Source organism: Leptodactylus fuscus, chromosome 5, assembly GCF_031893055.1.
Source record: "Leptodactylus fuscus isolate aLepFus1 chromosome 5, aLepFus1.hap2, whole genome shotgun sequence".
Lineage (NCBI taxonomy): Eukaryota > Metazoa > Chordata > Amphibia > Anura > Leptodactylidae > Leptodactylus > Leptodactylus fuscus.
The window spans coordinates 96,986,191-97,002,864 of NC_134269.1; the positions used below are offsets into that span (position 1 = coordinate 96,986,191).

Here is a 16,674-nt window from a genome sequence, read left to right on the forward strand (position 1 = left end):
ATCCACATGTGGGGCATTTCTGTAGTTGGGGCAAAGTGCTTGACAATTTGTGGGGTGCATTTTCTCTTTTAACCCCTTGTGGAAATGCATAATTTGGGGTTAAAGCTACATTTTATAGCAAAAAATGTCACTTTTCCTTTTGTTGGGCCAATTCTGTTACACTCCGGTAGGGTCAAAGGGCTCACTAAACCCCTTGGTAAATTCCTTGAGGGGTCTAGTTTCCAAAATGGGGTCACATTTTGGGGGTTTCCACTGTTTTGGCACATTGGGGGCTCTGCAAAAGGGACATGGTGCCTGAAAAGTATTCTAGCAAAATCTGGCCTACAAAATCCTATTAGCGCTCTATCCGTTCTGTGAGCGACCGTGTGCCCGTACATTAGGGTACCAGCACATATGGGGTATTGTCATGTTCAGGAGAAATTGTGTAACAAAATGTGGGGTGCAGTTTCTCCTTTAACCCTTTGTGAAGATGGAAAATTTGGGGCTACAGTGACATTTTATTATAAAAAAAGTAATTTTTCATTTTCACATCTCAATGGTAAAAAAATCTGTGAAACACACGTAGGGTCAAAGTGCTCACTATACCCCTTGATAAATTCCTTGAGGGGTCTAGTTTCCAAAATGGGGTGACATTTTGGGGTTTTCCACTGTTTTGGCACCTTGGGGGCTTTGCAATCGGGGCATGGCGCCTGAAAAATATTCTAGCAAAATCTGGCCTACAAAATCCAATTAGCGCTCCATCTGTTCTGAGAGCGACCGTGTGCCCGTACATTAGGGTACCAGCACATATGGGGTATTGTCGTGTTCGGGAGAAATTGTGTAACAAAATGTGGGGTGCAGTTTCTCCTTTAACCCTTAGTAAATTTGTAAATTCTAGGGCTAAATGAATATATTGGTGACAGAAATTGAAAAATGTAAATTTGACCTCCATTTTGTTTTAATTGTTGTGAAATGCTGAAAGGGTTAAGAAACTTTCTAACTGCTGTTTTGGATTCTTTCAGGAGTGCAGTTTTTAGAATGGGGTGACTTTTTGGGGGTTTTATTAGAGAGGCCTTTCAAGTTCCCTTCAGAACTGAACTGGTCCCTTGAAAAATGTGTTTTGGAAATTTTCTTGAAAATTTGGAAAATTACTGCTTGACTTGTAAGCCTTATAATATCTGAAAAAAATAAAAGGGTGATTAAAATTTGATTGCTACATAAATCAGAGACATTGTTAATTATATTTATGAAAAAATTCGGGTAGTATGACTTTCTGTTTGAAAGGCTTGCAATTTCAAAGTTTGAAAACTGCATTTTTTTCAAAATTTTCACCAAATTTCCTATTTTTTCATAATTAAAGACAAAACATATCGACTAAAATTTACTACTGACATGAAGTACAATGTGTTACGAAAAAACAATCTCAGAATCACTTGTGTAAGTTAAAGCGTCTCAAAGTTATCGCCATTTAAAGTGACACATGTCAGATTTGAAAAAAGAGGCCTGGTCCTTAAGTCACTTTTGGGCTGTGTCTCTAAGGGGTTAAACCCAGTATCACTGGCAGCTTGGTGAAACCCGCATCGATGGTGTTTGTGGATATGCCAAAAATGTCTGTTGTAGGAATGCCCTTCTAAGTTGATTCTTATTATGAATGAGTTGTATGTATTAAGGAATAACAATGAAACTGAAAGATAACTCTACAAAACATACAAATGACTTGGCTTTATTTTGCTAATTCCCCTTTGATTATTTTTGATTCCGTAAATGTGATGGCTAACATAGTTTCTGATTCATCAAAATCACATACTTTCAGGTGCTCACACATACTATACAACCAATTGAATAAAGTTACCAAAAGGGAAGCTTGTGCAACTTTTTGATCAGCATTTTGGGGAATGGTCTGCTTAATGAGTAAATTTAGCACCAACTGCTGGTGGAAGCTGGATTTTTGTACTTCATTATTTATTGCTTTGACATAGACAGGTATTTTGGTATATATTTTTGTATATTTGTGTTGCAGTTTTACTAATTTTAAGCACTTGTAAGTGTGTCTCATGTATGTTTATCTATCCAGGCTGTATTGACTCAAGCTCTTGGAGTCCGTGGTAAAGTTGAAAAGGAACGCTTTCTCTTTATGGTTGGACAAACCAGGATTCATCTCGACAGAGTAAAGGATTTAGGAGACTTTGTGGAGCTGGAGGTATGAAATTCAGCTTATATGAATGCAAATTTGAACATAGCTTATGTGTTAGACATAGGAGAAATATGCAAATCTGTCTTCCAAGATGTAAACAGGGAGACAGTGCCTCTGTTATGCTGCCCTCTATGGGAAGCACCCTGAACATCATGCCCGACTTTCCCGGAAGTCTTTACTGCATAATGTGGGGTTATAACCAAATCAATTTCTCAGCTACGGACGACACCGTTTCTGTCTGGTTGGACTTCATCAGCGCAGCCTAGAGAGAATTGATTTGGTCTCCACACACCTGAAAAGGTGGTCTCTCCCTAAGGATTATCCCCATAATCCAGTGTTAGACATAGTCATACTAACATTAGTAAGGGATGTCAAGCTAAGCACGCCATGCTCAAAGGAAAGGCTTTCCTTCTGCTAAGATGTAGGTTTTGGCAAAAGTTACATTTACTTCTGAACATTACAATTTTCAACACTAAGATGGACAGGCCGTGAAGTTATGTAAATTGAGAAAATAGCTGGTGTCGCTAAGATCTGCAAACCATTACATTTTCAATCACCTAGCACCAATCTGTGGCATGTGTGAGAGGTATAAAAACTAGATTGAAAGAAAAAAAATTGAAAATAATTTGAAAAAATTCCTGAAATCGGCATAGTCTGACAATCGTAACTTTTTTCTTATGACATTCACCGTATGGCAAAAATATTTTTAAAGGTTTGTAGACTAGGGGTTTTCGGACACATGGATACCTATGGTGTATGTGTTTTTTACTTTTATTTTTTTCGCTTTTAGATGTGTTCTAGGGAAAGGGGAGTGATTCAAATATTAAATTTGTGTCTTGAACGCCAGGGGGTCTGATCATTAATGCATTGCAACGTGTTGTAAAATTGCAGTACTTGTAGAACACACAGCATAGAACTGCCTGTCATGCAAATTTATACGAGACAAGCCTGAGAGCCTACAATAGGTTGTCATGGCAATGAATCGACAGCCTCCTGACGAAGCCGAGTGCGGGCGAAACGCGCGTCAGGCGTTTCTCACAGTCCCACCGGCCTCAGACCGAATTCCCCCTACTGCTATCTTTATTTGTTACTTTGGATCATAGGAAATATGTCGGTACCTACGGGTATGTATTAAAGGTGACCCTATCTGGGTACACTTTTTTACTTATTTACCACCTTCTATTCTTATTGATTATACTATATGGTTAGTGGACATTTGATATCTAGTCCTCTCACCTATGTTTGGTGTGTAATATTAGGTATTCAGTTTATACTAGGGAATATATTCCCCTTCTTGTGACTCTTGTGACTTTTTTCCTAGTATCTTTTCATTATTTTTCATAGTTGGGGCTATACTCTGTGTGATTGCCGGTGGGAGGGTTATGGTACTCCTCTGCGATTTAATGGGGAAATTTACCCTTTTCCCCATGTGTCTCCCCTGTTTGTTTACGTATTGTATTGTCTTATGTGATATTTATTAATAAAAATTATATATATTTTTTATGTTTTGTGTCTCAAGTGGTTTGAATGAATCGACAGCCCCAGATTTTGTTCCAGGGGCTGGCAAACCACCGCAGAATGGTGGCATCCATGCACTTCTTTGAATATGATTGAGCTGACAGAGACATCAGAGGGGGTAATGCCTGTGAGCAGCGCAGGCACCAATTGCAGGTATTGCTGACAGGTTTCTGTTTCGTTTACTCAGCAGCCACCATATTCAAATACCCAACCTCTGCCATACTATTACGGCAGTTTAAGAGAAATTAGAGATTCAGTAACCGAGGTAAAACCAGGAAATAAGCAGCCCCCCCCCCATGCTTTTGATATGTTGCGCCATATAGTGGTGTCCACAACAGTGCATAGGGCTGTGTGTGTATGTGGTGCCTCTTTTATGAGTTATCTTCCCCTCCTATTTTACAAATTCCCAAATATCCTTGGTGCACAAGACATCACTCAAATAATTTTACTATTGGCTACCAATCGTATTGCCGTCAACAAATCCATCCTTCTAAATCAATTATATCACTTCCGGATATATTCTTCAGAATATACTCGGTATGCTCAGTAGTTTACATGAAATTAACAGGGATTGTCTGTGCATGTGCCGTACATGATCACTGTGAAGGTATTGCAATTTTTGCCCAATCCCTTGCATGCACAGAACACCTCACTGTTTCATATAATGTGCATGCGCAATGTCAGCCAGGTTCATGCCATTATGAACCCAATCACTACTGCACATGTAAGTATTTACTAGTAACATCCATCCCTTATTGCACATGCTCGTCGACTTAGAATGCATTAAACCCCAAAGGTCAAACTGGATCCTCCAAAACGTAATCATTTATACTGTAAGCATGGATGTGCTAAGTATGTGTTCAGACTTAATTTTAATACAATAATAAGTTCAAATTATTTATAGTCAATAAGTGATTCAATGCAATTATTGTATAAAAATATTGGAGGTGGGGCATCATGGTGCCACAGTGGTTAGCACTGCAGGCTTACAGTGATGGAGTCCTGGGTTCAAATCCTATAATGGTGTTCCAACAGTCTTAAAGGAGTTCCCAGAGATGCTTAGCACTTGTTGGCCTTTTTGCCTTCACTCTGCGGTCCAGCTCACCCCAAACCATCTCGATTGGGTGCAGGTCTGGTGACTGTGGAGGCCAAGTCATCTGGTGTAGCACTTCCATCACTCTCCTCCTTGGTTAAATAGCCCTTACACATCCTGAAGGTGTGTTTGGGGTCATTGTCCTGTTGAAAAATAAATGTTGGTCCAACTAAACGCAAACCGGAATGGAATAGTATGACTCTGCAAGATGCTGTGGTAGCCATGCTGGTTCAGTATGCCTTCAATTTTGAATAAATCCCCAACAGTGTCACCAGCAAAGCACCCCCACACCATCACACCTCCTCCTCCATGCTTCACAGTGGGAACCAGGCATGTAGAGTCCATCCAGTCACCTTTTCTGTGTCACACAAAGACACGGTGGTTGGAGACAAAGATCTCAAATTTGGACTCATCAGACCTAAGCACAGATTTCCACTGGTCTAATGTCCATTCCTTGTGTTCTTTAGCACAAACAAGTCTCTTCTGCTTATTGCCTGTCCTTAGCAGAGGTTTTCTAGCAGCTATTTTACCATGAAGGCCTGCTGCACAACGTCTCCTCTTAACCTGCGATTTTTGAGGCTGGTGACTTGGATGAACTTATCCTCCGCAGCGGTGACTCTTGGTCTTCCTTTCCTGGGGTGGTCCTCATTGTGAGCCAGTTTCTTTGTAGTGCTTGATTGTTTTTGCAACTGCACTTGGGGACACTTTCAAAGTTTTCCCAATTTTTTGGACCGACTGACCTTCATTTCTTAAAGTAATGATGGCCACTCGTTTTTCTTTACTTAGCTGCTTTTTTCTTGCCATAATACAAATTCTAACAGTTGTAAGCCGATGGCTGGTCAGGTAATGGAGGGGGTGTACATCTCACCCAGACTGCTAAGGTGGGTGAGATGAGAAAACTCCAGAAAGAACGTTTCTCAGCAGATAAATATTGTCTGCTGAGGGTTATTTCAGAGTTCCGGTTACTGGGCTGGATTTTTAGGAATGGCAGGTAGGATTGGTAGTGGGACCTGTTATTCCACTCCCCTCCAGTCCACACTTTGGGGATGTTCCGGCAGCAACTCAGCTGCAGAGAGTCTGCTCATCAAGGGAGGCTTAAGAAGTCAGCTCCAGCAGCAGACTTTGGGGCAGAGCTTGGCTGGAGAGCCAACAGAGAGGTCATATTTTTGGAGCTGTGTCCTGAATGGTTCTACTGGCTTTTGGATTTCTGCTATTCTAGGTGAGGTAACCTATTCTATGCTTAGTTAGAGCCTAGCCAGACAGGTATTTATTTTTGTATTGTTTCCTTTTGTTGTTTCACTGCCTTTTTGAGTGAAAATAAAACTCTACTTTTGGTTTGGACTAAAGAAACTGGACTTGTGTGTCTATGCCACCCCACCTAGCAACCCCAGACCCTGCCACAGTCTATTCAGTAGGACTATCAGCTGTGTATCCACCTGACTTCTGCACAACACAACTGATGGTCCCAACCCCATTTATAAGGCAAGAAATTCCACTTATTAAACCTGACAGGGCACACCTGGAAAGTGAAAACCATTTCTGGTGACTACCTCTTGAAGCTCATCAAGTGAATGCCAAGAGTGTGCAAAGCAGGAATCAAAGCAAAAGGTGGCTACTTTGAAGAACTCAGAATATAAGACAGATTTTCAGCTGTTTCACACTTTTTTTGTTAAGTATATAATTCCACATGTGATAATTTATAGTGTTGATGTCTTCAGTGTGAATCTACAATTTTCACAGTCATGAAAATACAGAAAACTCTTTGAATGAGAAGGTGTGTCCAAACTTTTGGTCTGAACTGTATATCTAGTGAGGTACTTCATAGTGTCGTGTCCATCAGTCAAAGCTGCCCATCTGCTTGTGGAAGAATACAAGAAGTGAGAAGAAGAGAGAGCAGGCAAACTGTTAATGAAGGGAGACAGGAAAACTCCTTTAGGCCAGGGCACCGGGTTACAAAAATAATGTGATTTGGCCACGACAAAAAATGTTACGTTTTACATTACCTGCAAAGTGGATGGTATTCTGGCTAACCCCATCCACACATTGCAAAAAAAAAAAAATCTGCATTGGAAAAGCTGCAATTTCAGAAACGCTTTTTTTTTTTTTTTGGTAAATTGCAGCATATCAATTGTACCTATGGAAATGATGGCATTTTCGGAATAGGTATAAAAGCGTTTTCCTGTGAAAAATACTGCGGAATAAAACTAGATACCTTCTACCTCAATCTTTTTCATTGTTTTTTTTTTTTTTTGGTTGTGGCTCGCTATGTGAGGTCTTAGCCTTAAAAGTGATATCTTACAGCCTCTAGCCCAGATTAACTAACAGTTCATCAGTGTAAACTTAGACAGGCAGTCTGAAAATTCACTAAATTTATCACAGTGGCTGATACTTGATGTTAACTGTTTAGATGCACCATGTTTATGCCAGCGTCTAGTCTGCTCCTTGTTTTTGTATCTTTAAAAATTATATAACATTTCCTCTAAATCTACAGTTTCTGGGATTCATTTTAATGATATATTTCTCTTTTTATATAGGTTGTTCTTAAGGAGTCACAGACTGCACAGGATGGTGATCTTATAGCACAAGAGCTGATGAATTCTCTTAAGATTGCACAAGACAATCTTCTCACAGGAGCATATATGGACCTGCTGCAAGTTATCAAGAAAAACTGATAATTTTTCAGACACTTATGGTTCCTTCATAAGACTAGCATAAAGAAGTAGTGCAGATACTGATAACAACCAAGTAGACTACAACTACCTACATACTAATTATGCATAGGAAGTAAAAAAAAAAGTAGCACGTAACCGTAAAGCCATTTTTTTTTTATAGCTGTTTTACTGGTGTTGCTTTACTAGTTTAGCTTGTTTAATACTGAAACATGTAAGTAGTTGTTACATTTACATATTACTAGTCATAAAGGTTCACTAATTTTCTATGCGGTTTCCATGTTAACAAATAGCGCTAAGAATAATTGGGGCAGATACCCATAGAAATCAATCAGGTTCCAGATTTCATTGAATAAAGGAGGCATCTGAAAAGTGGAAGTTGACTGCAATGTTTCCACTGCACTAAATGTTACACATTTCCCCTAATATGTTTACTCTGTTTTATAGAGACTACAATGTCCAATAAACCTAAGAATGTATTAGTAAACTATGTGTTTTGTCAATTCCTACTTTCTACATATTATCCCTTTCTGTATGTAATTATATACAGTACCTTTGTACCTTAGGGAAATTTCCGAAAAAATAAACTTTGTGTCATATTACAGAATATCTAGTGAGTATATCACAACCAGAATGGCTTGGTCTTATTGGGGTTTTCCTGGACCACTGAATAATCCTCCAATGCACTGAGCAGCCTTTGTCTAATATATGCAGAACTGAAAATCTTCACTTACATGGCCCTTTTCCAGCCTCTCTTTCTTCGCTTCCTTGAGATCTTGGCACTTCTAGTCAGTTGTTAGGTTATCTATGTCTTGCTTGCTGGGGAGGAGAGCCAGTAGTGCCCATTGTTCAGGATGGCCTTGGAGAGCATGGAGGGCCTCCTCAGGTGGTGGCAGGTGGGAGATGAAAGAGCGGCGCGTTGTGTTGATGAGTACCCCAGTTTTAAGCCTGCGGCCTGTTAAGGGGGAGAAGTAGCATCCTCCTCAGAAGATGTGGCAGAGTCCAAGGCTGGTGAAGGGGGCCTGGAAGAGCATCCTGTGGAGGTAAAGAGTGACTTTTTTGAGGTTCCTATCGAAGCTGCTCTGCACCCCTAAGCAGTACTTGTTGTGAGGGAGTCAGTGAGGTGACCTGGTGCTGTGGTGCAGGAGGAGGAGTAGTAACAGCAATGAGTGGAGCCGAGGTAACTGTGGAAGCGGGTGTACTGGCGGCTCTGAAGAAGGAGGACAAGATGGCCGCCGGGTTCCCGCGCTTGGCTGGGGGAGAAAAGGAGGCCGTGCGTGTATTGGGCCATGGTTGCGTGCTCAGTTTCCTCTGACTTGGGAACCTTCGAAGCCTGCTGTCTGAAGACAAGGACGTCAGGTCCCAATTTCAGATGTGTGGTGAAATGGCGGGTGCCTCAGAACTTGCCTTGCTATATGAGTATGGACGGAGATCTCCCAGTGCGAGAAAGAAATTATAAATAGGCACATCGGGTGCCTGAGACATCGGAGGTCCACATCGTTCCCAGTGCTAGGTTTTGCTTAGGACTGGGAACGGAGCTCAGGTAATTCATGTCCAAGCACTTCCCTTGCCAGGACATGCCCCTCCAACTGCATTTTTGATATGATGATGTATTCACAGGATAGATCACCACTATCCGATCTGTAGAGGTCTGACATCCAGACCCCACACAGATCCACTGACTGAGCTGCCTCCAGGCTCTGGAAGCTGCGGTGAGTGATGGGACGCAGAATCACTTTGCTCCTATTCAAGTAATAGGAGTGAAGCTGCTTTTGGCCGGACACTACTAGACAATGAATGGCCTCCCTTCATGCCAAGAGTGATTTTTTTTTTCTGCTCAGCACTGCTGAACCATGCAATGCTGAGCCTGGAGAGAGGCAGTGCACAGAGAATCAACCATATATGAGCTATACAGTGTGGATGGACTCTAATAGCTGGAGATATTTAGGAGCAGAGGTAGGCTAGAAACTCAGGGTACTGACTCCTAGGGTCTGTATGGTAGTGATAGAGTATGAAGTATGGCGTAGTGCTGAGGACCCCTATGCAAGAACCGTTATCTCAGCATTGATTCTCTCTAACAACCTCTATAAGGAAAATGTTTGTTCTTGTACCGTGTTAGCCAGCGGGTAGGAAATATTTAAAAAACAAACAACTTGATAGTCTTCAGTAGTTGATACCTTTTTAATGGCTAACTAATAATGACTAACTAATAATTATTAGTTAGCCATTAAAAAGGTATCAACTACTGAAGACTATCAAGTTTTTTATTAACCTCTAGTAATTGTTAGCCATGAAGCTAAAAGGTTATTACCACAAACATAACTAGATTTTAATTGTCTCCAAATTGTAGATATGTTCATGGAAACTCTATTTAATACAGTTGAGAGATCGGGAAAGATCGGATCCCGATCAGAGATTGAGCAAATTTCAGAATCGGGATCGGCTGGAAAATGATCGAAAATTAGGTTTTAAAAACGATCCTGTAATCTCAAGATTGGCTCAACCCTACTATTTAACCATTTCCCTACAATCTAATAGATGGTAGATAAGACCACCTGGTCCTCTGTGCAGCTACACGGGTTTCACCAGTGTTGTGCCTACCCCTGGCACACATGGCTGCTCAGTAAAGGCAACATCGCACAGCCATCTGTAAACTGAACAAGTGGTGTGAATAGGGGCACATTACTGAATATACTGACCCCACTACTTGCATTAAGCAATATATGGTGCACAGAGCTATGGAGTTGCCAATAGGGGACATCCATGTTGGCCCTGATGAATAGCCCTGATCCTGCTTTTAAAGCAATGTGACAAGAATTCTTTCTATCTATTCTATTTAATAAAGCTTCTATTTCCTAAACTTTATTCCTCTTCCTCTGATCCACCATATCGTCTATGCCATAGGAATGACCTCACTGATGAGTCAGTGAGGAGGGGCTGCCTGCATCTGCACCATGTATCATGTCCCCCTCCATCAGCATGTCTGTCTCTCTCCTAGAGATGACCACCCCATTATAGGAAGCAGCGCCATCCAGTGGTCATTGTGTGCCGCTCACATGCACAGCCTCAGCATCTGGCCCTGCTTTATATAGCCTTTATGGGTTATTGTTAATCTATGGAACAATCCCATAGCAGGAGATTAAGTGGTTTCCGAGGATTTCAGCTAGAGGTGACGTCAGTAAAGCTCCGGCCATGTGCCAGCTCTCCCCATGCCAGTAGTATGTGGCGCAGATTGCCCGGGCAGGCTACATGATCCAGCTGCGCATGTCATACAGGTTCAGCACCACAGAGCGGACAGCTCCTCTCCATCACTGGTCCCTGGCTGTGCTCTCCGTCCTCCTCCATCCCTGCATCCTGCACTTCCTAGAGCCCCCACCCTCCCGCCTCCTCCCCTCCCCCAGTCTGTGTATTGGTTACTAGCTTGTGCAGTCTCTCCTGGATGTGACTGCATCAAACCGCAGCAAAGGCATCGCAATCTGTGAGAAGCCAGGAGACATCCTCCAGCGGAGAAGAGAGCAGCTTCAGTGAGGGGAGAGCGTCAGGAGGAAGGGCATGTTTGTGTGTGTGCTGCTGCGCTGACTGTTGTGCAGAGCCGTCACTGGGCGCTGTCCCTCCGCAGCCGGAGCCTTTGTATAGGAAGGAGCGGCTGTCATCTGGAGGCCTCGGCTGTCCTCTGGACTCTTCTGTTCTGCTTGTCCCCAGGGTGTGTCTGTGCATGAGCCGCTTTCAGACCATCTCCTCTCTGGCTGAAGATGGCGGATCGAGCTGAGATGTTTTCTCTCTCCACCTTCCACTCCCTCTCCCCCCCAGGCTGCAGGTGAGAGCCAGGTTCTGTGTCATGTTCTTGTGTAGGTGGCAATAGCAGGCAGTGCTAGTGCCAGGGAGTAGATAATGTGCCTGGCACTGCTACATACAGCAGTCATGTGCTGGGGGCTCACTACATATGGGGATGCACTCACATTACATCATATGACACATCTGTCCTCCATATTATCAGAATGGGACCTGTGCCAGACATCTTAAGACACAGGCAAGCAAACAACAACAAGAACCTCTCCTGGGCTGCAGGCTTGAATATATAATCTATATGCAATATAACTATATGGAGGCAGATGAGTAGCAGTTAATATTAGGAATACTATACTGATGTCCTGTACTCTATATGTATTGCTTCTCGATAGTAGTAATATTAACAATAATACTATGCCATTGCCATTCACGTATCCATTTTCTAATAATATCACTCCTGCAATGTGTAAGTCATTTCATATGTATTTGTGTCTTCGATTTATTAGATATATAAATGCTACAAAATGTATGTTACTGTTTACACAGGAAATATTTGACCATACATTACAAATAAATTGTATAGTATAAACTACTCTCATGACCACAAATGTTACAGAATCATTGTTTGGTGCCTTACAATGTAACATCTTGACATTGACACACGACTTTATTTCCTTAGATTCTCACAATATATATAGTGTTGCATTTGCTGTTGTTATATGTTTCTCAGAATGCAGTAAATATGGCAGTGTTACCTTAATGCTTAGTAAACTGGACTTGTACAGCATTGCTGCAGTCATCTGCACGGTACAGAGGCCTATCAACACACAAAATAGACAATACAGCGGTAGCTTAATATGGTTTCATGGACGTCACTATATACCAATCTAGTGTACAAAAGAAGTAAGATATATGTTACATTGTCTCCTCATATTTATTCAGAAAGTGTTTTCTGGGATATGGGTTGTCAGGTACTTGTATTCTCATAGGAATGGTGTCTATTTTTATTTATATAATATGGGTTGTACACAATTCTACTTTCATCCTTGTTCCCATTTTAATACATCTTTCTCATTCAGGTACCTTGTAGGTTATGATTTTAACTATTACTCAGAATGTTGTGTTATAGCTGTGCAAAATGACTAACACTGCAGGCCATTAAACAAGCCCCCTAATTTATGGTACTGTTTAGTCTGGGCTCATAATAAATAATATATATTGATAAATAAATAATAATAAAGGTCACATAAGTAGTCTCTTCTGACTTGTGACTGTGGTATCTGTATACCTGTAACTGGAAGGCCCATCAGTTTTCAGCAAGATCAAGACATTTCAATCACAATGTTATTGAGATAAATGTGAGAAAATATTTCTTAGTATACAATTTATTTAATAACCAAACAATAGAAAGGAAATGTTACAGTGGTAAATCTGTGGCTGAGATTGTACCTAAAATATGTTATAGTTGTAGCTTGGCATAAAGCCATTTAGGGTACTGATGTGGGAAGTGGTGCTGTAGTGTAACCAGTCTAAAAGTGAGCTTTAGACACCACGAAAAGCTATGATGGATGTAATCCTAAAATAAACACATTATCCTAACTATAAAGCATAGCAACAGTAGTATCAGTGGTATGCAGTGTCTCTGCAGCAGGCCACCAAAGGATTGGGAAACTAGAGAATACAATTAATGCAGCAAAATACAGGGAAATCCCAAAGGAAAACATGATGCAGTCTACAAGAGAGTGCAAGTTGATAGAAACATTTTTTTTCCATCAAGATATTGACACTGCCACAGAAAACAACAGGGTTATCCAGTGTTAAATCCAAACAAATGCTTGAAGGGTTTTGCAAAAAAAATTTAAAAAATCAGGAAAGCCTGCGAGGTCTGCTGCCAATGTCACCATTACATTCACTTTGTAGGGATCTCTTTTCACATCTTTGTTGGTCAATGCCAAAAATGTGTATTAAGCGTGGACAGATGTCTGCACTTTGTTTTTGTAAGATGACACAGATTTCCAGCTATTATTTGTCATGTGAGTTGCATTATGCATGATGTTCCTTTATATGCAGTAAGAGTTGTCAGGATGGAAGGACATTGATTTTATAATGTGTACCATGTATGAATACTATTAATACCGATTGGCTTTGTATGCAAGAATTTGATTCCATGTACTGTATATCTATTTGTATGTTTTCTCTTTATTGAAATAAGAAATTGTAAAGAGTATTTAAAGTAAAGCTGCAGTTTCTGATGGAACAGATGTGGAGCTTTTAGCAAAGAATTTTTTAGACTTGAATCTTAATAGATATAAATATCATCTCAGGCCGCGTTGTGTGACATTATACAAACAGTTAAACTTTTTCCCTGAAGTCTTAATCCCACAGAATGTATTAATGTAATGGATGCATAATTGACACGTTAATGTCAAGGCTGCACAAGGCTAAAGATGGCCATTAGACATTAGATGACATTAGATTTTGGATTGCCATCATGCAGCAGACCAATCAATGATCAGTTGTTCACACAAACAACCCCGCGATTGGCATTAACAACTAAACAAACCTATTGGCTGTGGGGAAAATTTATGAAGACCTTCATTTTCAGTGCTGGTCTTTATATTTCCTGTGCTGGCTGAGGAGGGTGCATGGTTTCAGATTTCAGGCATAATAGATAATAAATATGGCAGGGGGCGATGGGCCCTTAACAGACTTCAATTTCAGAAAGTGAAGAGGGCGGTATAAAAATGGCATTTAAAAAGTCACAAACGTGAGGTCTGTGATTTTTTTTTTTTTACGTCACCAAAATGGTGTAGTTAATAAATCTCCCTGAGCGCAAGTTGGTTGATAATCGGTCGAAAGCAGCCGATCATGCCAGACATTGATATTTTCAGCTTTTCAAAATCCTAATATGGCCAGCTTTATTGTCAACCATATTGTGCAAGCTGGAACATGGGCATCACCATATTACCACATGGCACAACATATGTTACTACTCCTCACAACTTGTTTCCACCTTCATGAACACCATATTCAGGGCTATGCTGCTATAGCCAGAGCACAGACTATATGATATTATGGTGTAGTATGGTCCTACATTTTATTGCAGCATCTAAAAGCATGAAACTCTTGGCTCTACAACTCTCATATAGTTCAGATAGAGTAATGTTATTAAGGGTAGTGCTGAGATGTTACAGAAATGGTTCCATTTCAAGTACAATCACAAAGAATAGAAACAGCGGCTTAGCTTTATTGTTATGATATGATAGAAGAGCGGTCATTTATATTCATTATATATTATACCCTAGGAACAAGTACATATTCTAAAAATAGGGCTTATAAATGATCACTAAAATGTGTAACATGGTAGGAAATGCTCATTTCACCAGAATGACGATGTTACCTCTGCAGTATTCTGTATTAGCCTAATGTAGATTTGTATACGATTACCAACCCATTTTCCAGAAATTTCTTAGAGCCAGAATGGTGCTGTCCAGGGCTATCCTCATAGATACAGCCACGAGTACCAGCGTTTCTGTTCCCAATTCATTGTAAGGGCTCGTTCACATCTGCGTTGTGAACTCCGTAGTTCAGGTTTCCGTTTCCTGCATAAAGCAGAGCAGGAGACGGAAACCTGCAGGAGTCTCTCTCACCCATTCATTTGAATGGGTGAGAGAGATGTCCGGTCGTGAGCGGCGGTGAGCGTTTTATGCTCTCCGCCACGAAACCGGGTTTTATAATCCGGACACAGAGTTGGACATGCAGTACTCTGTGTCCGGATTAAAAAATCCGGTTTTGCGGCGGAGAACATAAAACGCTCACCGCCGCTCACGGCCGGACCCGGTCTGAGCTTTCCGACTTCTGGCATGCAGAAGACGGAAAGCTCAGAACGGACAGATGAACGCAGGTGTGAACCTAGCGTAAGTAGTGCTTATAAATAATTTTAGGACCGGTTCACTTCACTTATTTCAGGTTGACTTACTTACTGATTTACTGACACTAAATATGTCACAAAATTATGATTGCATATAGCATTTATATGTGGATGTCATTTCTTCCTTCTATGGTATATTTTCTGCTGCTAATAATGTTTGGCCAGAGCTATCTGGGCGAAATAGTTATAATAAATTATCATAAATCACTTTCTGTAGGTGTCAGTTATACTCTGTGGTGCACCTTTAGCCGCAGAATATACTGTAATAAGGTTAACTATGGGAACCTTTTGGGATTGAGTTGTGCTCCTATCCATTGCCAATGTAGTTTAGGCCTCCTCTTGTCTGTTTTTGTTATAATAGGGAATGAGAATGGAATGAGAGCAAAGCATGTCTTTGTAGGCCCTTTTTATGCTCTCGATGTCACTTATAAAGGTGCCCATAACATATTGTTCAGCCAACAATTTGTCTTTCAGTTCTACCATACACATATGCATGTTTGGTTTGCCTTAGTGTGCATGTGTCAGTGACTAGAGATAAGGGAAAAATATCTTTGTACCGTGTTAGCCAGTGGATATGAAATATAACAAATTGAGAGTCTTCAGTAGTTGATACCTTTAATGGCTAACTAAAATGACGACAGATTGCAAGCTTTTGAGGCTTCTAGGCCTCTTCCTCAGACATAAAACACCTCTGTCAGTAGCTTATCTCCTCTAAGAACAAAAGGTGCTGAAACTCAACATGCCAACTTGTCTCACCTCCAACATTATCTGTCTGGAGGCCTCCCATATACATCACCCAACCAACATTGCTCTTATTTGTATGGGGGCATTAAGAAATGACACATAAAATATCTGCCATGACTTTTTATATAAAATGGTTACATACTTCATTCATAAAAATTCCCCAATGTAAAATTGTTAGTAATATTTGATAAGTAAGATAGTTATGATGTTATTTCCCAATACAAAGCAGAATTCCAGTCTACAATCCTATAGACCCATACAGAAGACTAACAAAGATGGCTCTTACTTAGAAGGAAATGACTCATAACATGAATCAATAGCTACACTGAAGTCTGATCTATTGCCCATCATCACTGCTAAAGAATGAAGGAACATGAATAAAATCCACCTCTCCTGCAGTCAGAGAACTTTAGCTACAATAATGGGAGGCATCTTAGCTGCTCTCTTCATAAAACCAACTTATATTTGATCTTTCTGGGTCTTTGTAGACTGATCACTGCTTTAGCTAAAGAAAGACAGGAGAATTATGGAAATATGGTCTAGGGATTTAGTGGATTTAACGTCTATTACTAGACTTTTTTCATATTACATAGTTACTTGAAGTACTGAAAGCCATTGAATGATTTGGTGAAACTCCATTAGGGTAAGATCCACATTCAGGTTTTGTTGATGCAGATTTTGATGCTCAAACCAGGAATGGATTAAAAAGAAAGAATTACCATCTCTCCTGTGTTCTCTCTTTACTGTAATCTACTGA

General features: G+C 40.6%; 1 protein-coding gene across 1 annotated transcript in view; it reads left to right on the top strand.

The window, feature by feature from the left end:
• Positions 1-10,825: 10,825 nt before the first annotated feature.
• Positions 10,826-16,674, top strand: part of MAPK8IP2 (mitogen-activated protein kinase 8 interacting protein 2) — a 44,689-nt gene continuing 38,840 nt past the window's right edge. The window contains exon 1 of the mRNA XM_075273807.1: positions 10,826-11,270. Within this exon, the coding sequence (XP_075129908.1) occupies positions 11,206-11,270 (65 nt within the window). The 5' untranslated portion in view covers positions 10,826-11,205. The remainder of the gene's footprint in view (positions 11,271-16,674) is intronic.